General features: G+C 42.5%; 1 protein-coding gene across 1 annotated transcript; it reads right to left on the bottom strand.

Annotated features, from left to right (window-relative positions):
* Positions 1-5,715: 5,715 nt before the first annotated feature.
* socs1 (suppressor of cytokine signaling 1) lies at positions 5,716-13,797 on the bottom strand. Its single transcript, XM_062964563.1, has 2 exons — positions 13,622-13,797; positions 5,716-7,434 (listed from the first exon to the last, which is right to left on the bottom strand). Exon 2 carries the CDS (start codon positions 7,355-7,357, stop codon positions 6,776-6,778), a length of 582 nt encoding a protein of 193 aa, XP_062820633.1. The 5' UTR covers positions 7,358-7,434; positions 13,622-13,797; the 3' UTR covers positions 5,716-6,775.
* Between the last annotated feature and the right edge of the window lie 3,021 nt (positions 13,798-16,818).

Raw genomic sequence — 16,818 nt, forward strand, 5'->3', positions numbered from 1 at the left:
GAAAAACTCAGCCGCTATCAGGACCTCAAGATTGAACTTCAAAGACTCTGGCAGAAACCAGTGCAGGTGGTCCCGGTGGTGATGGGCACACTGGGTGCCGTGCCAAAAGATCTCAGCCGGCATTTGGAAACAACAGACATTCACAAAATCATGATCTGCCAACTGCAAAAGGCCACCTGACTGGGATCTGCACGCATCATCCGAAAATACATCACACAGTCCTAGACACTTGGGACGTGTTCGACTTGTGATTTTGTGATACGAAATCCGGCATATCTATCTTGTTTGCTGTGTCATAATAATAATAATAATAATAATAATAATAATAATAATAAAAATAAAAATAATAATAAAAACTTTATTTATATACCGCCCTATCTCCCGGATGGGACTCAGGGCGGTTTACAGTCATAAAAGCAAACACAAACATTACATAACAACATATTTGAGAAGTTCCTGATGTGTGATCCAATACAACAGCATAGCGATCTTGTTTGCTGTGTACTAATCTTGTTGTGTATCAAATAATGATGCTGATGCTGATGCTTGCCTATCCTTTTCCATGACCGTTTTCTGGCCATTGCTGGACGATAAAGGGTCCAAACAGGACTTGGGATGAGAGGCAGGAAAAGGGAGAGAAAGGCAAATGTTTTCTTATGGGACGGCAGCCAAAAGTTGCCACATCCACTATTGCATAACAGGCCCTTTTAGGGCTTAATTTGATTATGTTGTTGTTTAGCCCTGGTTTTTCTGGTGAGTCTGGTCCCGAGCAAGTTATAACATAAAACCTTATTATGTGATGTTCCCATTGGTCAGTGCGTGGCTGGAAAGGCTTTGGATGGGCATAGGACATAGTAGGCACATATTCATGTCTTGATTATACATTATACGTTACCAATTATTGATTATACATTCATGGCTTGATTATATCTCTCCCGGCTTCCCTTTAATTTGGTGGTGGCTTCGGAGAAGTGTGTTTTTTTCCTGGGAAAAGAGCATTGTCCGCCTTCTCTGGAAGGGCTTGGCCGCACCATTTCCCTGCAACTTACTTTTTAATCTCTTTCTATGGAAAGAGGCAGGGCTTCTCCTCCTTTTCTTCCTTCCAGCAGGAAAGGAAAAGCCTCAAAGGCTGGCAAGTTCGGGCAGAGTCAAGTTGTTTCTTGCAAATCTCTGGTTTGGAGAAAAGAAAGAATGCAGTAATCATAACAATAATGCCAAGGCAAGGCAAGGCAAACAGAATGAATGTGTTGTCGAAGGCTTTCATGGCCTGGATCACAGGTTTTTGTATGCCGTTCGGGCTGTGTGGCCATGTTCCAGAAGCATTATCTCCTGACGTTTCGCCCACATCTATGGCAGGCATCCTCAGAGGTTGTGAGGCAGAATGAATCCACTTTAACTGCCTTAGTTCAGTGCTAAGGAGTTGGGTAGCTTTGCAAGGCCTTGGGCCGCCTTTGCCAAAGGATGCCGAGGCCACACCAAACTACAAATCCCAGGATGGCATAGCATTGACTCAATGCAATTCAATGAGAGATGAGAAATGAGAGAAGCAGCTTTGGCTTTGGTTCGGCACTAAGGTGACCGCATGACGCGAATATAATGCACAGTCTAATTTTGGCGAGGCCATGTAGCCCCAAAAGGTGAGCATTAGATTCAAGTCAATAAGGTCTTGAGGACATGCGATCCTGAGATCTGTAAAACTACAACTCCCAAAACTATTGCATTGGGCCATGGCTGTGAAAAATGTACCAACGTGTGTTAAAGCCGCAGTGTAGATGCACCCCAACTTCCCCAACATATTGTTCCGGATGTCATTGTTACAGCTTTCCCTTGAGGCTGAGAGAGTGTGACTCTCCCAGAGGTCAATAGCTGAGCCTGGACTCGAACCCAGGCCTTCGAAATCCCTTCCGTCTAAAATCCGTTGCATTGTATGTTCCAAAGCAGAAGGTTTGGGTTCTAAGGTAAAGGTAAAGGTTTTCCCCTGACATTAAGTCCAGTCATGTCTTGTGATTGTGTTTTTAGTGTAATTTTGTTGTATCGTACTTGATGCGGGGATGATGGATTGTGTTGTACATTTTCTAGTTTGGGGGGTTTGGGGTTTTGCTGTTTTGTGCGTCGCCACGACACCAAAAGCCTTTTATATATATAGATATATATACAGTAGAGTCTCACTTATCCAAGCTAAACGGGCCAGCAGAATCTTGGATAAGCGAATATCTTGGATAATAAGGAGAGATTAAGGAAAAGCCTATTAAACATCAAATTAGGTTATGATTTTACAAATTAAGCACCAAAACATGTTAGACAACAAATTTGACAGAAAAAGTAGTACAATACACAGTAATGGTATGTTGTAATTACTGTATTTGCGAATTTAGCACCAAAATATCATGATATATTGAAAACATTGACTACAAAAATGGCTTGGATTATCCAGAGGCTTGGATAAGCGAGGCTTGGATAAGTGAGACTCTACTGTATATGGGTAAAAGTTTTCCCCTGACATTAAGTCCAGTCGTGTCTGATTCTGGGGGGTTGGTGCTCATCTCCATTTCTAAGCCCAAGAGCCGGCGTTGTCCGTAGACACCTCCAAGGTCGTGTGGCCACTGGCATGACTGCATGGAGCATCATTACCTTCCTGCCAGAGCAGTACCTATTGATCTACTCACATTTGCATGTTTTCAAACTGCTAGGTTGGCAGAAACTGAGGCTAAGTTCCTAGGTTACGTGGCCAGCATGACTGTTTGGGTTCTAAACCTCCAATTTTTCCCAAAATCCCTGGATTTCGATATTTTCTGTCACAAGGAATCCACCCTTTGTGGCCTCCAAATGCAAGAAGGTCCCTTTTGACACCAAACCTCAGCCTCGCATCAGTTTGGAGAGGAAGCTCTGCTGCCCAACTTCAAGGTGAAATTCTTAGAATCCGTGTTTTTTGTCTCGAAAGGAAGAAAGTCAGGAAGAAAAAGAAAAAAGACAAGAAGACAGAAAAAGAAAGGAAGGAGGAATGACAGGAAGGAAGAAAAATAGAGACAGAAAGAAAGACAGGAAGAAAGGCCCAGCGATTTCTCTCTCTCTGGCTGCTGAGACATTCGGAGAGCAAAACCTCTCTCTTTCTGTCTTTCCTAAAGAGATGGAAAATCTGAAAGTGTCGGAGCCGATTCTTAGAAACCGGGGGCGGCTTCCTTTGCAGAGCCAAACCTCTCCAATGTGGTCTTTTTGAAAGAAAAAAAGAAATACTATCTTTGTCAAAATATATGCCTATTTATAAGCCAGAGGGACCACTTAACCCTGATGGCGCAATGGGTTAAACCCTTGTGCCGGCAGGACTGCTGACTTGAAGGTTGGGTTGCTGACCTGAACGTTGCCGGTTCAAATCCAACCCAGGATGAGCTCCCTCTATCAGCTCTAGCTCCATGCGGGGGCATGAGAGAAGCCTCCCACAAGGATGGTAAACATCCAGGCATCCCCTGAACATCATCCTCGCAGGCGGCTGAGAGAGTGTGACTTGCCAATATTTCCATGGTGTGAGCAGGGATTCGAACCCAGGCCCTCCTCACCATGATTACACCTGGATGGCGCCAGGTTGTCCTTGCATTGGATCAAGGCCACCGTTTATTTTCAGATTTGCTTCTTGGAAACGGCATCCAGTTAATCGGTGACATATTGCGTTATCGGAGGGGGACAAAAAAGGCTGTTTATACAGTAGAGCCTCACTTATCCAACACTCGCTTATCCAACATTCTGGATTATCCAACGCATTTTTGTAGTCAATGTTTTCAATATATCGTGATATTTTGGTGCTAAATTCATAAATACAGTAATTACTACATAGCATTACTGTGTATTGAACTACCTTTTCTGTCAAATTTGTTGTATAACATGATGTTTTGGTGCTTAATTTGTAAAATCATAACCTAATTTGATGTTTAATAGGCTTTTCCTTAATGCCTCATTTTCCAACATATTCACTTAGCCAACGTTCTGCTGGCCCGTTTATGTTGGATAAGTGAGACTCTACTGTATTTGGATTTTGGAATCCCCTTCTAATTATATGACTCTTATTTTTCAACCCTCTCTCTAAAGGGCTATTTTGATCTAAGATTCTTAGTCTGATGGGTTGGTCTAGAGTCCCCCCAGGGGTGAGAAAAGCTGTATAGAAATGCAGTTAATAATGATAGTAATTGCCAACTGCAAAAGGCCACCCTACTGGGATCTGCACGCATCATCGGAAAATACATCACAGTCCTAGACACTTGGGAAGTGTTCGACTTCTGATTTTGTGATACGAAATCCAGCATATCTATCTTGTTTGCTGTGTCATAAAATAATAATAATAATAAATAATAATAACGATCTGCCAACTGCAAAAGGCCACCCTACTGGGATCTGCGCGCATCATCCGAAAATACATCACACAGTCCTAAACGCTTGGGAAGTGTTCGACTTGTGATTTTGTGATATGAAATCCAGCATGTTAATCTTGTTTGCTGTGTCATACCATAATAATAATAATAATAATAGAAGGCAATTCCAATGCTTCTTTTGGCTCTTTAATGGCCTTTGGGTGCCCCTTCCAACGCCCCTTTCGATCTAGATAAGACCTTGGGTGCCATTCTCAATCTTCCTTTCGGTCTAGATGGCCTTTGGGTGCAATGCTCATTTCGGTCTAGATGGCCTTTGGGTGCCCCTCTCAAGGCTTCTTTCAGTCTAGATGACCTTTGGGTGCCCCTCTCAAGGCTCATTTTGGTCTAGATGGCCTTTGGGTGCCCCTCTCAACACTCCTTTCAGTCTGGATGTCCTTTAGGGGTCCCTCCCAATGCTCCTTTCAGTCTAGATAGCCCTTGGGTGCCCCTTCCAGTTCTACGACTCCTTTTTTTCAACCCAAAGTGTAAGAAAGAGCCACAAACCAAAGCCCAGCTTCTTGTAAATGAGAATCATAACGACACTACAGAGATCACGGGTTTCTGTGGTCAATTACACACAGCTTCCGATGAGAGATGAGAAAGAGAAGTGTAAAAGCACATTGCAGGAATCGGGGGGGGGGGGGGGGAGTCCCCAAAGCCATAAGGGGCCCCCACCATCCCCATAGAAGCAGACTTCTATTTATGGGTTGCATGGTAATATGGACCCTGATATGATTTTGTTGCTATATTGCCGTGTGCTGGCTGGGGATTCTGGCCCATGTAATCCAAAAAGATTTCCCAAAGGCCCCTGAAAAGTTGGAGGCTGAATGTCTGGGGATCTATCTTGCAAAACAATACAATGTGGATTTTTGGGCAAATTAGAGAATTGCATCAGTCTTTTAAACAGCTCTTGCTTCCAACACTTCCCGCAATTAATTGGGCAGGACTGCATTCCTCCCTGTGGAAAGTAAAATGGGAAAACTCCCATGTAATTTTGCAATCATGCTAGTTTTAGTTCTTACATTTGCATGTCTCTATTTTGCATAATCGCCTGGGACCAAGGCGTTCCTTTCCCTCTTTGCAAGTGATTTGGATTTATTTTATTATTTGGCAAAAAGGGAGGAAAACCACACCTTTCTTTGCCCCCCAAAAACCCGTTCCAGGTTTTAGTCCAAACTTGAACCAAGTTGGGAGTTGTAGTTTGGTGAGCTTGCATATGTGTCATCTTTTTGTCAATTGATATTGAGGTGCAAAACTAACCCCATAATCAATTCTCTGACAGACAAGACCCTCTCAAAGAAAAGACCAGAAATACAATTTTTTAAAAACTGATTTATATATATAAAACCCTTTTACAGCAAGGTTTATTAATGTCCTTTTTTTTATAAAAAATAGATATTACATAATAAAAGTTCTGCACAGCAGACAAGTACCAATGAAGGCCTCCCAAAAGGCCTTTGTTTGTGCAAAGTCTCTCTAGTTGTGTAAACATGATCTTTTGTGAAAATCTCAAGTCTTCATATACAGTAGAAAGATTGCTACAAAAAACACATTTCGGTCATGATACATACATTTAAATAAAACCAAGGATAGTCCAGGTGAGGTTTCCTTTTGTGTTGCACAACTTGAACACTCATGCACAACTGGAACTCCCATACTTAAAAAAAACCACCAGGAATAATCCAATGTTTCTTCTTCTGTTGCACGCTGTGCTGAAATTCTGTGTTAAACCCCAAGGAACAATCCTGACAAGGTTTCTTCTTGCACGGCACAGCTTGCACACTCATACACAATTTGCACATTTGTGCGTGCCTGAAGCCATTGCATGTTGGAAAAGACGAGGAACAATCCAGACAGTTTCTTCTTGCGTTGCACAACTCACACACTCATCTATGTCCAAAATCTTCATGTGTTTACTAACACAAGAAACAACCCAGACAAAGTTTCTTCTTGCCTTGCACGATTCACCGACGCATGTACAACAGACACTTCCATTAGTTAAAAAACACAAGGAACCATCCAAACAAGGGGTCTTCTTTCTATAGCACAACTTGTGTTGCACAACTCATTTACAGCTGAAACGTTCCGCACTTTCAAAGAAGGCCGAGGAAGATATCCTCTTGCGTGGCACAACTTGTGTGTCGCATGACTTGCACGCTTGTTTACGCCTGACACATTCCATGCATTCACAGAAGACTCAGGAACCATTCAGAGGTGCCTTCTTTCTGTGGCACGACGTGTGTGTTGCTTGCACAGTGAGCAGCTTCCCATGCGAACTGCTCGTCGCATCTCCTTGCCTGTGCGACTGGCCACTCTTCATCCCGCTAGGGAACATTTTACGCCAGCTGTCGTTTTTCCACGAAATGACTGCACAATCATAGCTTGAAAGGGAAGGCGGCCAGGTAGTCCTTCAGGACCGGGTTGAGGGGCAGTTGTGCGAGGCCCTCCTTCCCAGCAGCGGCCACGATGCTGCGGCGACAGAGTTCCTGCAAGGGACGCACCCTCTCCTTGCGCAGGGGCCGCGACAGCACTTTCCGCGGCGAGGCCACGTAGTGTTCCAGCAGCCGGAAGAGGCACTCAAAGCCCTCCTCCTTGCCGCCGTCCAGGCTGAAGCGGCCGCCTCGAAAGAGCACTCGTACACTGGTGGGGCCAGCGGCCATGCGGACACTGACGGCGAAGAAGCAGTTGCTCTGGCGGCTGTCCCGCAGCAGGAAGGTGCCCACCGGCTCGGCCCGGAGCCGCTCGTGTGCCGCCGACACCGGGAGCGGGCCCCAGTAGAAGCCACACTCCTCCAGCAAGGCGCAAGTGCGGGCGATGGCCCCAAAGTCCTCCTGCGAGCGGAAGGTCTGGAAGCGGGGGTCCCGGGGGGTCGCCGGGCGGGGGGCCGCATGGGCCGCAAAGGGCGGCGGAGGCGAGGAGATCCCATGCTCCGGCGTCAGGCCACCATGTGCCACCATCCTACAGTCCAGGGTCACCGAGGGAGTGGCCGCCCATCGCGTCCCCAGGAAGGGGGCCAGGAAGACGGGGGTCTCGCCTGCGGGGAGGAGAGAGGAAGAAACATTAGAAGCCAGGCCAAAAGACACCCCTTTGATGAATTATTTATATAGGCTGCTTTTCTCTCAAAAGGGGCCCAAAATAGCTTGCACCACTGTTTACTTGCAATAACAATGAGCCATGTTAAAAATAATGCTAAGCCATTGTAACGTTTATATCAAGCATGGGCAAACTTGGTCCCTCCAGGTGTTTTGGACTTCAACTTGCACTATCAATAGACCATGCATGAAAGCCATTGACTTTAAATATATTGTTTACTTGCACTATCAATGGACCATGCATGAAAGCAATTGACTTGCAATATATTGTTTACTTGCAATCCCAATGAAACATGCATAAAAGCCATTGACCTGTAACATACTGCTTACTTGCACTATCAATGGACCATGCAAAAAAAGCCATTGACATGCAAGATGTTGTTTACTTGCAATATCAATGAAACGTGCGTAAAAGCAATTGATTTGCAATATATTGTTGACTTGCAATATCAGTGGACCACACATAGAAGCCATGCTAAGGCACCAGTTTGTTTATCTGTATGATTTATAAACTGCTTTTCCTCCTAAAGGGCCCCAAAGCAGCTTGCACTACAAAGTGGACCATGCATAAAACCCATTGATTTGCAATACACTACTTATTTACAATATGAATGAACCATGCATATAAGTCATGCTGGGCCACCAGACTAGTTGTATGATTTATAGGCTGCTTGTCTCTCAAATGGAATCCCAGAACTGCTTGTCATACCAATGGATTGTGTCAAAAGCCATGTTAATTCTGTACCATTTGAATTAAAATAGGGTCAAACTGCATCCATTCTGACCCACCCCACTACAACTCCCAGGATCCGATCTACATTGGTGGCTAAAGTTAACGGAAGAAGAAAAATTCTGGGCAGCCCTTTTGCACCTACAGCTTCCACACTCTAGGTTTAATGCAGTTTGGAACCACTGTAGCTCACCACAGCTCAATGCAATGGGATGCTGGGAGTTGCAGCATTCTTTTGTCAGGGAAGGTCCTCAGGAAACTACAACTCCCAGGATCCCATAAGACTGAGCCACCCGAAGAGAGGAAAGAAGCTTATCATTCCTTGCATTTTGGGGACACTTTATTCCAGCCAAAGGTCCTAACAGTAATAATAATAATAATACAGTAGAGTCTCACTTATACAACATTCTGGATTATCCAATGCAGTGTGCCTTTTAGTAGTCAATGTTTTCAATACATTGTGATGTTTTGGTTCTAAATTTGTAAATACAATAATTGCAACATAGCACTACTGCGTATTGAACAACTTTTTCTGTCAAATTTGTTGTATAACATGTTTTTGTGCTTAATTTGTAAAATCATAACCTAATTTGATGTTTAATAGGCTTTTCCTTAATCCCTCCTTATTATCCAAGATATTCACTTATCCAAGGTTCTGCCGGCACCTTTAGCTTGGATAAGTGAGACTCTACTGTATATAATGCAATACAATGAAAAGTTATCATTACATAGTCCTAATCACAATCCCAAATCAACCGTGAATGACACTAGCAATAATGCAATCCAGACCCGCCTCCTTCCCCGGCCACTTCACCTCAAACAACCCAAGAAAAGACGCTGAAGGAGAGGGAGGGATTCGGAAACTGGATCCGGCCCAAATCCGGATTTGGGAGGAGGAGGGGGGCTGTAATCCGAATCAACTGATCAGAATCAAGGGGACCACCTTAATCCGAATCAATCGAGCCTAACCAAGGGAGGGCTTTTAATCCGAGGCAACCAATACGAATGGGGAACCGTTTAACCCGGATCAGCCGATCCAAATCGAGGACACCCCTAATCCAAATCAACCAATCCGAAAATCGGGGGGGGGGGGGGGTTCCTTTAAATCCGACTCAGGACCTTTTCCAGACCCAAATGGCCCTACACCACGGTCGAGGAGCTCTTTATTCCAAATTAATAATCATATTATTATATAATATACAGTAGAGTCCCACTTATCCAACATACACGGGCCGGCAGAACATTGGATAAGCGAATATGTTGGATAATAAGGAGAGATTGAGGAGAAGCCTATTATATATCAAATTAGGTTATGATTTTACAAATTAAGCACCAAAACATCATGTTATACAACAAATTTGGCAGAAAAAGTAGTTCAATATGCAGTAATACTACATAGTAATTACTGTATTTACGAATTTAGCACTAACATATCACGATGTATTGAAAACATTGAGTACAAAAATGTGTTGGATAATCCAGAACGTTGGATAAGCGAGACTCTACTGTATTAATGAGAAATGAGCCCCTGGTGGTGTAATGGGTTAAAGCCTTGTGACTTGAAGTTTGGGTTGCTGACCTGAAGGCTGCCAGGTTCAAATCCAACCCGGGGAGAGCATGAGTGAGCTTCCTCTATCAGCTCCAGCTCCATGCGGGGACATGAGAGAAGCCTCCCACAAGGATGGTAAAAACACCAAAACATCCGGGCGTCCCCTGGGCAACGTCCTTGCAGACGGCCAATTCTCTCACTCCAGAAGCGACTTGCAGTTTCTCAAGTCGCTCCTGACACGAAAAAAATGAGAATAATAAATAATAATAATAATAATACTTTATTTTTATAACCCTCCTCCATCTCCCCGAAGGGACTTGGGGCAGCTTACATGGGGCCAAGCCCAGATAAAACAGCAAACAACATACAATAACATCAGAAAATACAAACAAAAAGTAAATTAACATTCTAAACATAATAATAATTAAAAAAAAACATATACAGTAGAGTTTCACTTATCCAAGCCTCACTTATCCAACGTTCTGGATTATCCAATGCATTTTTGTAGTCAATGTTTTCAATATATCGTGATATTTTGGTTCTAAATTCGTAAATACAGTAATTACATAACATTACTGTGTACTGAACTACTTTTTCTGTCAAATTTGTTGTATAACATGAGGTTTTGGTGCTTAATTTGTAAAATCATAATTTGATGTTTAATAGGCTTTTCCTTAATTCCTTAGGGGCAAGTGACCATGTGCTCCTGCAGTTTGCAATACAAAGGAATGCTGAAACTAAGACAAGTCAAACACGCATTCTGGACTTTAAGAGAGCTGACTTCCAAAAAATGAAGGAATTACTGAGCGGCATTCCATGGACGCCGATATTAAAAAACAAGGGAGTTAAGGATGGATGGGAGTTTTTCAAAAGTGAAATACTCAAGGCGCAAATGCAAACAGTGCCAACAAAGAAGAAAAATAAGACAAGTGCAAAGAAGCCAGAATGGATGTCCAAAGAACTTCTAACTGAGCTAAAGCTCAAAAGTGACATGCACAAGAAGTGGAAAAGGGGAGAAATCACCAAAGAAGAATTCAAACGTATAGCCAACTCCTGTAGGGAAAAGGTTCGCAAGGCTAAAGCGCAAAATGAGCTCAGGCTTGCCAGGGACATAAAAAACAACAAAAAAGGTTTTTTTGCTTATGTTGGTAGAAAAAGGAAGAAAAAGGAGGCGATAGGGCCACTGCAAGGAGTAGATGGGGTGATGGTGACAGGGGATAGGGAAAAGGCAGAACTGCTTAATGCCTTCTTTGCCTCGGTCTTCTCACAAAAAGAAAGCCATCTTCAACCTCAGCAACATGGAATGGACGAAGGATTGGGGGAAATCCAACCCCAAATAGGGAAACAAGTTGTCCAGGAACACCTGGCCACTCTAAACGAATTCAAGTCCCCAGGGCCAGATCAGCTACATCCAAGAGTATTGAAGGAACTAGCGGAAGTTATTTCAGAACCACTGGCAATCATCTTCGAGAGTTCTTGGAGAACAGGAGAAGTCCCAGCAGATTGGAGGAGGGCGAATGTGGTCCCTATCTTCAAGAAGGGAAAAAAGAACGACCCAAACAATTACCGTCCGGTCAGCCTCACATCGATACCAGGCAAGATTCTGGAAAAGATCATTAAGGAAGTGGTCTGCAAACACTTAGAAACAAATGCGGTCATTGCTAATAGTCAACACGGATTTACCAAAAACAAGTCATGCCAGACTAATCTGATCTCTTTTTTCGATAGAGTTACGAGTTGGGTCGATACAGGGAATGCCGTGGATGTAGCATATCTAGATTTCAGTAAGGCCTTCGACAAAGTCCCCCACGACCTTCTGGCAAACAAACTAGTAAAATGTGGGCTAGACAAAACTACGGTTAGGTGGATCTGTAATTGGCTAAGCGAACGAACCCAAAGGGTGCTCACCAATGCGTCGTCTTCATCATGGAAAGAAGTGACAAGTGGAGTGCCGCAGGGCTCCGTCCTGGGCCCGGTTCTGTTCAACATCTTTATTAACGACTTAGACAAAGGGTTAGAAGGCACGATCATCAAGTTTGCAGATGACACCAAACTCGGAGGGATAGCTAACACTCCAGAAGACAGGAGCAGAATTCAAAACGATCTTGACAGACTAGAGAGATGGGCCGAAACTAACAAAATGAAGTTCAACAGGGACAAATGCAAGATACTTCACTTCGGCAGAAAAAATGGAAATCAAAGATACAGAATGGGGGACGCCTGGCTTGACAGCAGTGTGTGCGAAAAAGATCTTGGAGTCCTCGTGGACAACAAGTTAAACATGAGCCTACAATGTGATGCGGCAGCTAAAAAAGCCAATGGGATTTTGGCCTGCATCAATAGGGGAATAACGTCTAGATCCAGGGAAGTCATGCTCCCCCTCTATTCTGCCTTGGTCAGACCACACCTGGAATACTGTGTCCAGTTTTGGGCACCGCAGATGAAGGGAGATGCTGACAAGCTGGAAAGCGTCCAGAGGAGGGCAACTAAAATGATTAAGGGTCTGGAGAACAAGCCCTATGAGGAGAGGCTTAAAGAGCTGGGCATGTTTAGCCTGCAGAAGAGAAGGCTGAGAGGAGACATGATAGCCATGTACAAATATGTGAGGGGAAGTCATAGGGAGGAGGGAGCAAGCTTATTTTCTGCTGCCCTGCAGACTAGGACACGGAACAATGGCTTCAAACTACAGGAAAGGAGATTCCACCTGAACATCAGGAAGAACTTCCTCACTGTGAGGGCTGTTCGGCAGTGGAACTCTCTCCCCCGGGCCGTGGTGGAGGCTCCTTCTTTGGAGGCTTTTAAGCAGAGGCTGGATGGCCATCTGTCGGGGGTGCTTTGAATGCGATTTCCTGCTTCTTAGCGGGGGGTTGGACTAGATGGCCCTTGAGGTCTCTTCCAACTCTACTATTCTATGATTCTATGATTCTATGATTCTAATCCCTCCTTATTATCCAAGATATTCGCTTATCCAAGCTTCTGCCGGCCCGTTTAGCTTGGATAAGTGAGACTCTACTGTAATAATAATAATAATAATAATAAATATACAGTAGAGTCTCACTTATCCAACATAAACGGGCCGGCAGAACGTTGGATAAGCGAACATGTTGGATAATAAGGAGAGATTAAGGAGCAGCCTATTAAACATCAAATTAGGTTATGATTTTACAAATTAAGCATCAAAACATCATGTTATACAACAAATTTGACAGCAAAAGTAGTTCAATATGCAGTAATGCTATGTAGTAATTACTGTATTTACAAATTTAGCACCAAAATATCATGATGTATTGAAAACATTGACTACAAAAATGCGTTGGATAATCCAGAACGTTGGATAAGCGAGTGTTGGATAAGTGAGACTCTACTGTATGTATAAAAGATAATAAAGGTAAAAACATGGATTTGGCCCCAAGTAGATAAAATAAAATGTACTAGGTAAAGTGCAGTGAGTGAAAATTGTGGTGGCGCAGTGTGTTAAAGCGCTGAGCTGCTGAACTTGCAGACCGAAAGGTCCCAGGTTCAAATCCCGGGAACGGAATGAGCGCCCGCTGTTAGCCCCAGCTCCTGCCAACTTAGCAGTTCGAAAACATGCAAACGTGAGTAGATAAATAGGTAAGGGCGCTCCATGCATTCATGCCAATGGCCACATGACCTTGGAGGTGTCTACGGACAACGCCGGCTCTTGGGCTAAGAAATGGAGATGAGCACCAACCCCCAGAGTCGGTGACGACTGGACTTAACGTCAGGGGAAAACTTTTACTTATTTAAGTCCTATCGTCGAATAGAAGAGCAACTTGGGTGAGGGAAATAATAATAATTAATAATAATAATCCTCTCTCTCGCTTTTCACCTTTCTTTAGGTCCGGCTCAAGGGCACCTCGGAGTCCCTCCTTCTTTCCCTTCTGGGTTCGTAGAGTCCGAGCCAAAGCCAGCACGGGGCCCGAGAGTCATCCTCCCCGTCCTCGTCCACGTCCGGCTCCGTCCCGGCTCTCATGGCTCCGGCTGCCTTTTAACGCGAGCAGCGCCTCGGTTTTGCTTCCTAGGCCTCGCCCCTCGCCACGCCCCTTTCTCAGAAGGCACGTGACTCCTGGGTAAGACAGGCAGGGAGCAAAAGGGGGCGGGACTTTCGATTTCACTCTCATTGGTCGAGAGGGGGAGAAAGGGCGGGGCTGCCTGGATCAACCTCCCATAGGACATTGTGGAATTTAATCCCTTTCCTGGAAATAATGATAATAGTGATAAGAATAATGATAAAGAATTGCTATGAGATTTCCACGCTGTATGGAAACTAATGAGCCCCTATGTCTGGAGAAAAGCGGCACAGAAATTAAATATATAATACATATAATATAAATATAAATAAAATTACAGAGCCTCTCAAGCTAATGATCCCCTATGTCTGGAGAAAAGCGGCACAGAAATTAAATATATAAGACATAGAATATAAATATAAATAAAATTACAGAGCCTCTCAAGCTAATGATCCCCTATGTCTGGAGAAAAGCGGCACAGAAATTAAATATATAAGACATATAATATAAATATAAATAAAATTACAGAGCCTCTCAAGCTAATGATCCCCTATGTCTGGAGAAAAGCGGCACAGAAATTAAATATATAATACATATAATATAAATATAAATAAAATTACAGAGCCTCTCAAGCTAATGATCCCCTATGTCTGGAGAAAAGCAGCACAGAAATTAAATATATAAGACATATAATATAAATATAAATAAAATTACAGAGCCTCTCAAGCTAATGATCCCCTATGTCTGGAGAAAAGCAGCACAGAAATTAAATATATAAGACATATAATATAAATATAAATAAAATTACAGAGCCTCTCAAGCTAATGATCCCCTATGTCTGGAGAAAAGCAGCACAGAAATTAAATATATAAGACATATAATATAAATATAAATAAAATTACAGAGCCTCTCAAGCTAATGATCCCCTATGTCTGGAGAAAAGCGGCACAGAAATTAAATATATAATACATATAATATAAATATAAATAAAATTACAGAGCCTCTCAAGCTAATGATCCCCTATGTCTGGAGAAAAGCAGCACAGAAATTAAATATATAAGACATATAATATAAATATAAATAAAATTACAGAGCCTCTCAAGCTAATGATCCCCTATGTCTGGAGAAAAGCAGCACAGAAATTAAATATATAAGACATATAATATAAATATAAATAAAATTACAGAGCCTCTCAAGCTAATGATCCCCTATGTCTGGAGAAAAGCAGCACAGAAATTAAATATATAAGACATATAATATAAATATAAATAAAATTACAGAGCCTCTCAAGCTAATGATCCCCTATGTCTGGAGAAAAGCAGCACAGAAATTAAATATATAATACATAGAATAATATAAATATAAATAAAATTACAGAGCCTCTCAAGCTAATGATCCCCTATGTCTGGAGAAAAGCGGCACAGAAATTAAATATATAATACATATAATATAAATATAAATAAAATTACAGAGCCTCTCAAGCTAATGATCCCCTATGTCTGGAGAAAAGTGGCACAGAAATTAAATACATAATAACTATAAATAAAAACACTGGGATTTCAAAGTAATGAGTCTGGAGAAAAGTGGCACAGAAATTAAATACATAATATAAATATAAGCACTAAGACTTTGCTAAGGAGTCCTTATGTTGGGAGAAAGGCGCCATAGAAATCATATACAATAAATACATGATAAATATAAATAAAAACACCGAGACTGGGCTAATAATCAGTATAATGAGTCCCTATGTATTTGATTTACTAATTTACTATATAAATTAAATAGATAGTAAATATCAAGATAAATAAAAACATCGAGACTGCACTAATAATCAAACTAATGAGTCCTTTAGTTGGGAGAAAGGCGGCATATAAAATAAATGGCCATGTTCCAGAAGCATGCTCTCCTGATGTTTCGCCGACATCTATGGCAGGCATCCTCAGAGGTTGTGAGATCTGTTGGAAACTAGGCAAGTGGGGTTTATCTATCTGTGGAATAATGTCCAGGGTGGGAGAAAGAAGACGCCCGGATGTTTTGAGGTTTTTACCATCCTTGTAGGAGGGTTCCCTTGTGAGCTGGAGCTGACAGAGGAAGCTCATCCACCCTCTCCCCGGGTCGGATTCGAACCGGCAACCTTCATGTCAGCAACCCAACCTTCAAGTCAGCAGTCCTGCCGGCATGAGGATTTAGCCCATTGCGCCATTGGGGGCTCCTATAGATGTGGGTGAAACTTCAGGAGAGAATGCTTCTGGAACATGGCCATACAGCCCGGAAAACTCACAGCAGCCCAGTGATTCCGGCCATGAAAGCCTTCAACAACACAATAATGATAATAATAACAATAATTATAACAATAATAATGATATGTGTGACCGGATACAAAAGCCAGCATAGTGATCTTGTTTGCTGAGTACTAATAATATGCCATAATAATAATAATAATAACAATAATAATAATAATAACACAGTCCTAGACACTTGGGAAATGTTCGACTTGTGATTTTGTGATACGAAATCCAGCATATCTATCTTGTTTGCTGTGTCATAATAAAATAATAATAATAATAATAATAATAATAATAATAATAATAATAATAATAATATGATCTATCTATATATATAGGTTATTGATCCTCTTGCTTTTGTGGGCATTTGGAAGAAGCTTCCTGGCATTTGGAAGAAGTTCCCATCCACTGCAAATCCCATGTTGCATTGCACATTCAATGTTGCACATGCAACAACATATTTTTTGCATTGCGGTGGTGCATTGCACAGTCTTCTGCACATTACATAATTGCAGTTATGCCCCATATTCTTGCATTGCTTTGTTGTTCTCTGTCGCATTGTGGTCTTCATGCAGAGTTTTGAACCCACCCCCATTTCTCCAAATGCTGGAGAACTACATCTCCCAGAATCCCTTAACCAGCTTGGAATTAAAACTGGGACTTGTAGTCGCAAAGCCCCTTATCGCCGGCCTTTTCCCAGAAGCAACCTTTTGCAGAACTTGCATCCAGGC

Source organism: Anolis carolinensis, unplaced genomic scaffold, assembly GCF_035594765.1.
Source record: "Anolis carolinensis isolate JA03-04 unplaced genomic scaffold, rAnoCar3.1.pri scaffold_13, whole genome shotgun sequence".
NCBI classification, from domain to species: Eukaryota; Metazoa; Chordata; class Lepidosauria; order Squamata; family Dactyloidae; genus Anolis; species Anolis carolinensis.

Excerpts from the sequence above, each read along its gene's own strand:
- socs1 (XM_062964563.1), bottom strand. The coding sequence starts at position 7,357 with ATGGTGGCACATGGTGGCCTGACGCCGGAGCATGGGATCTCCTCGCCT.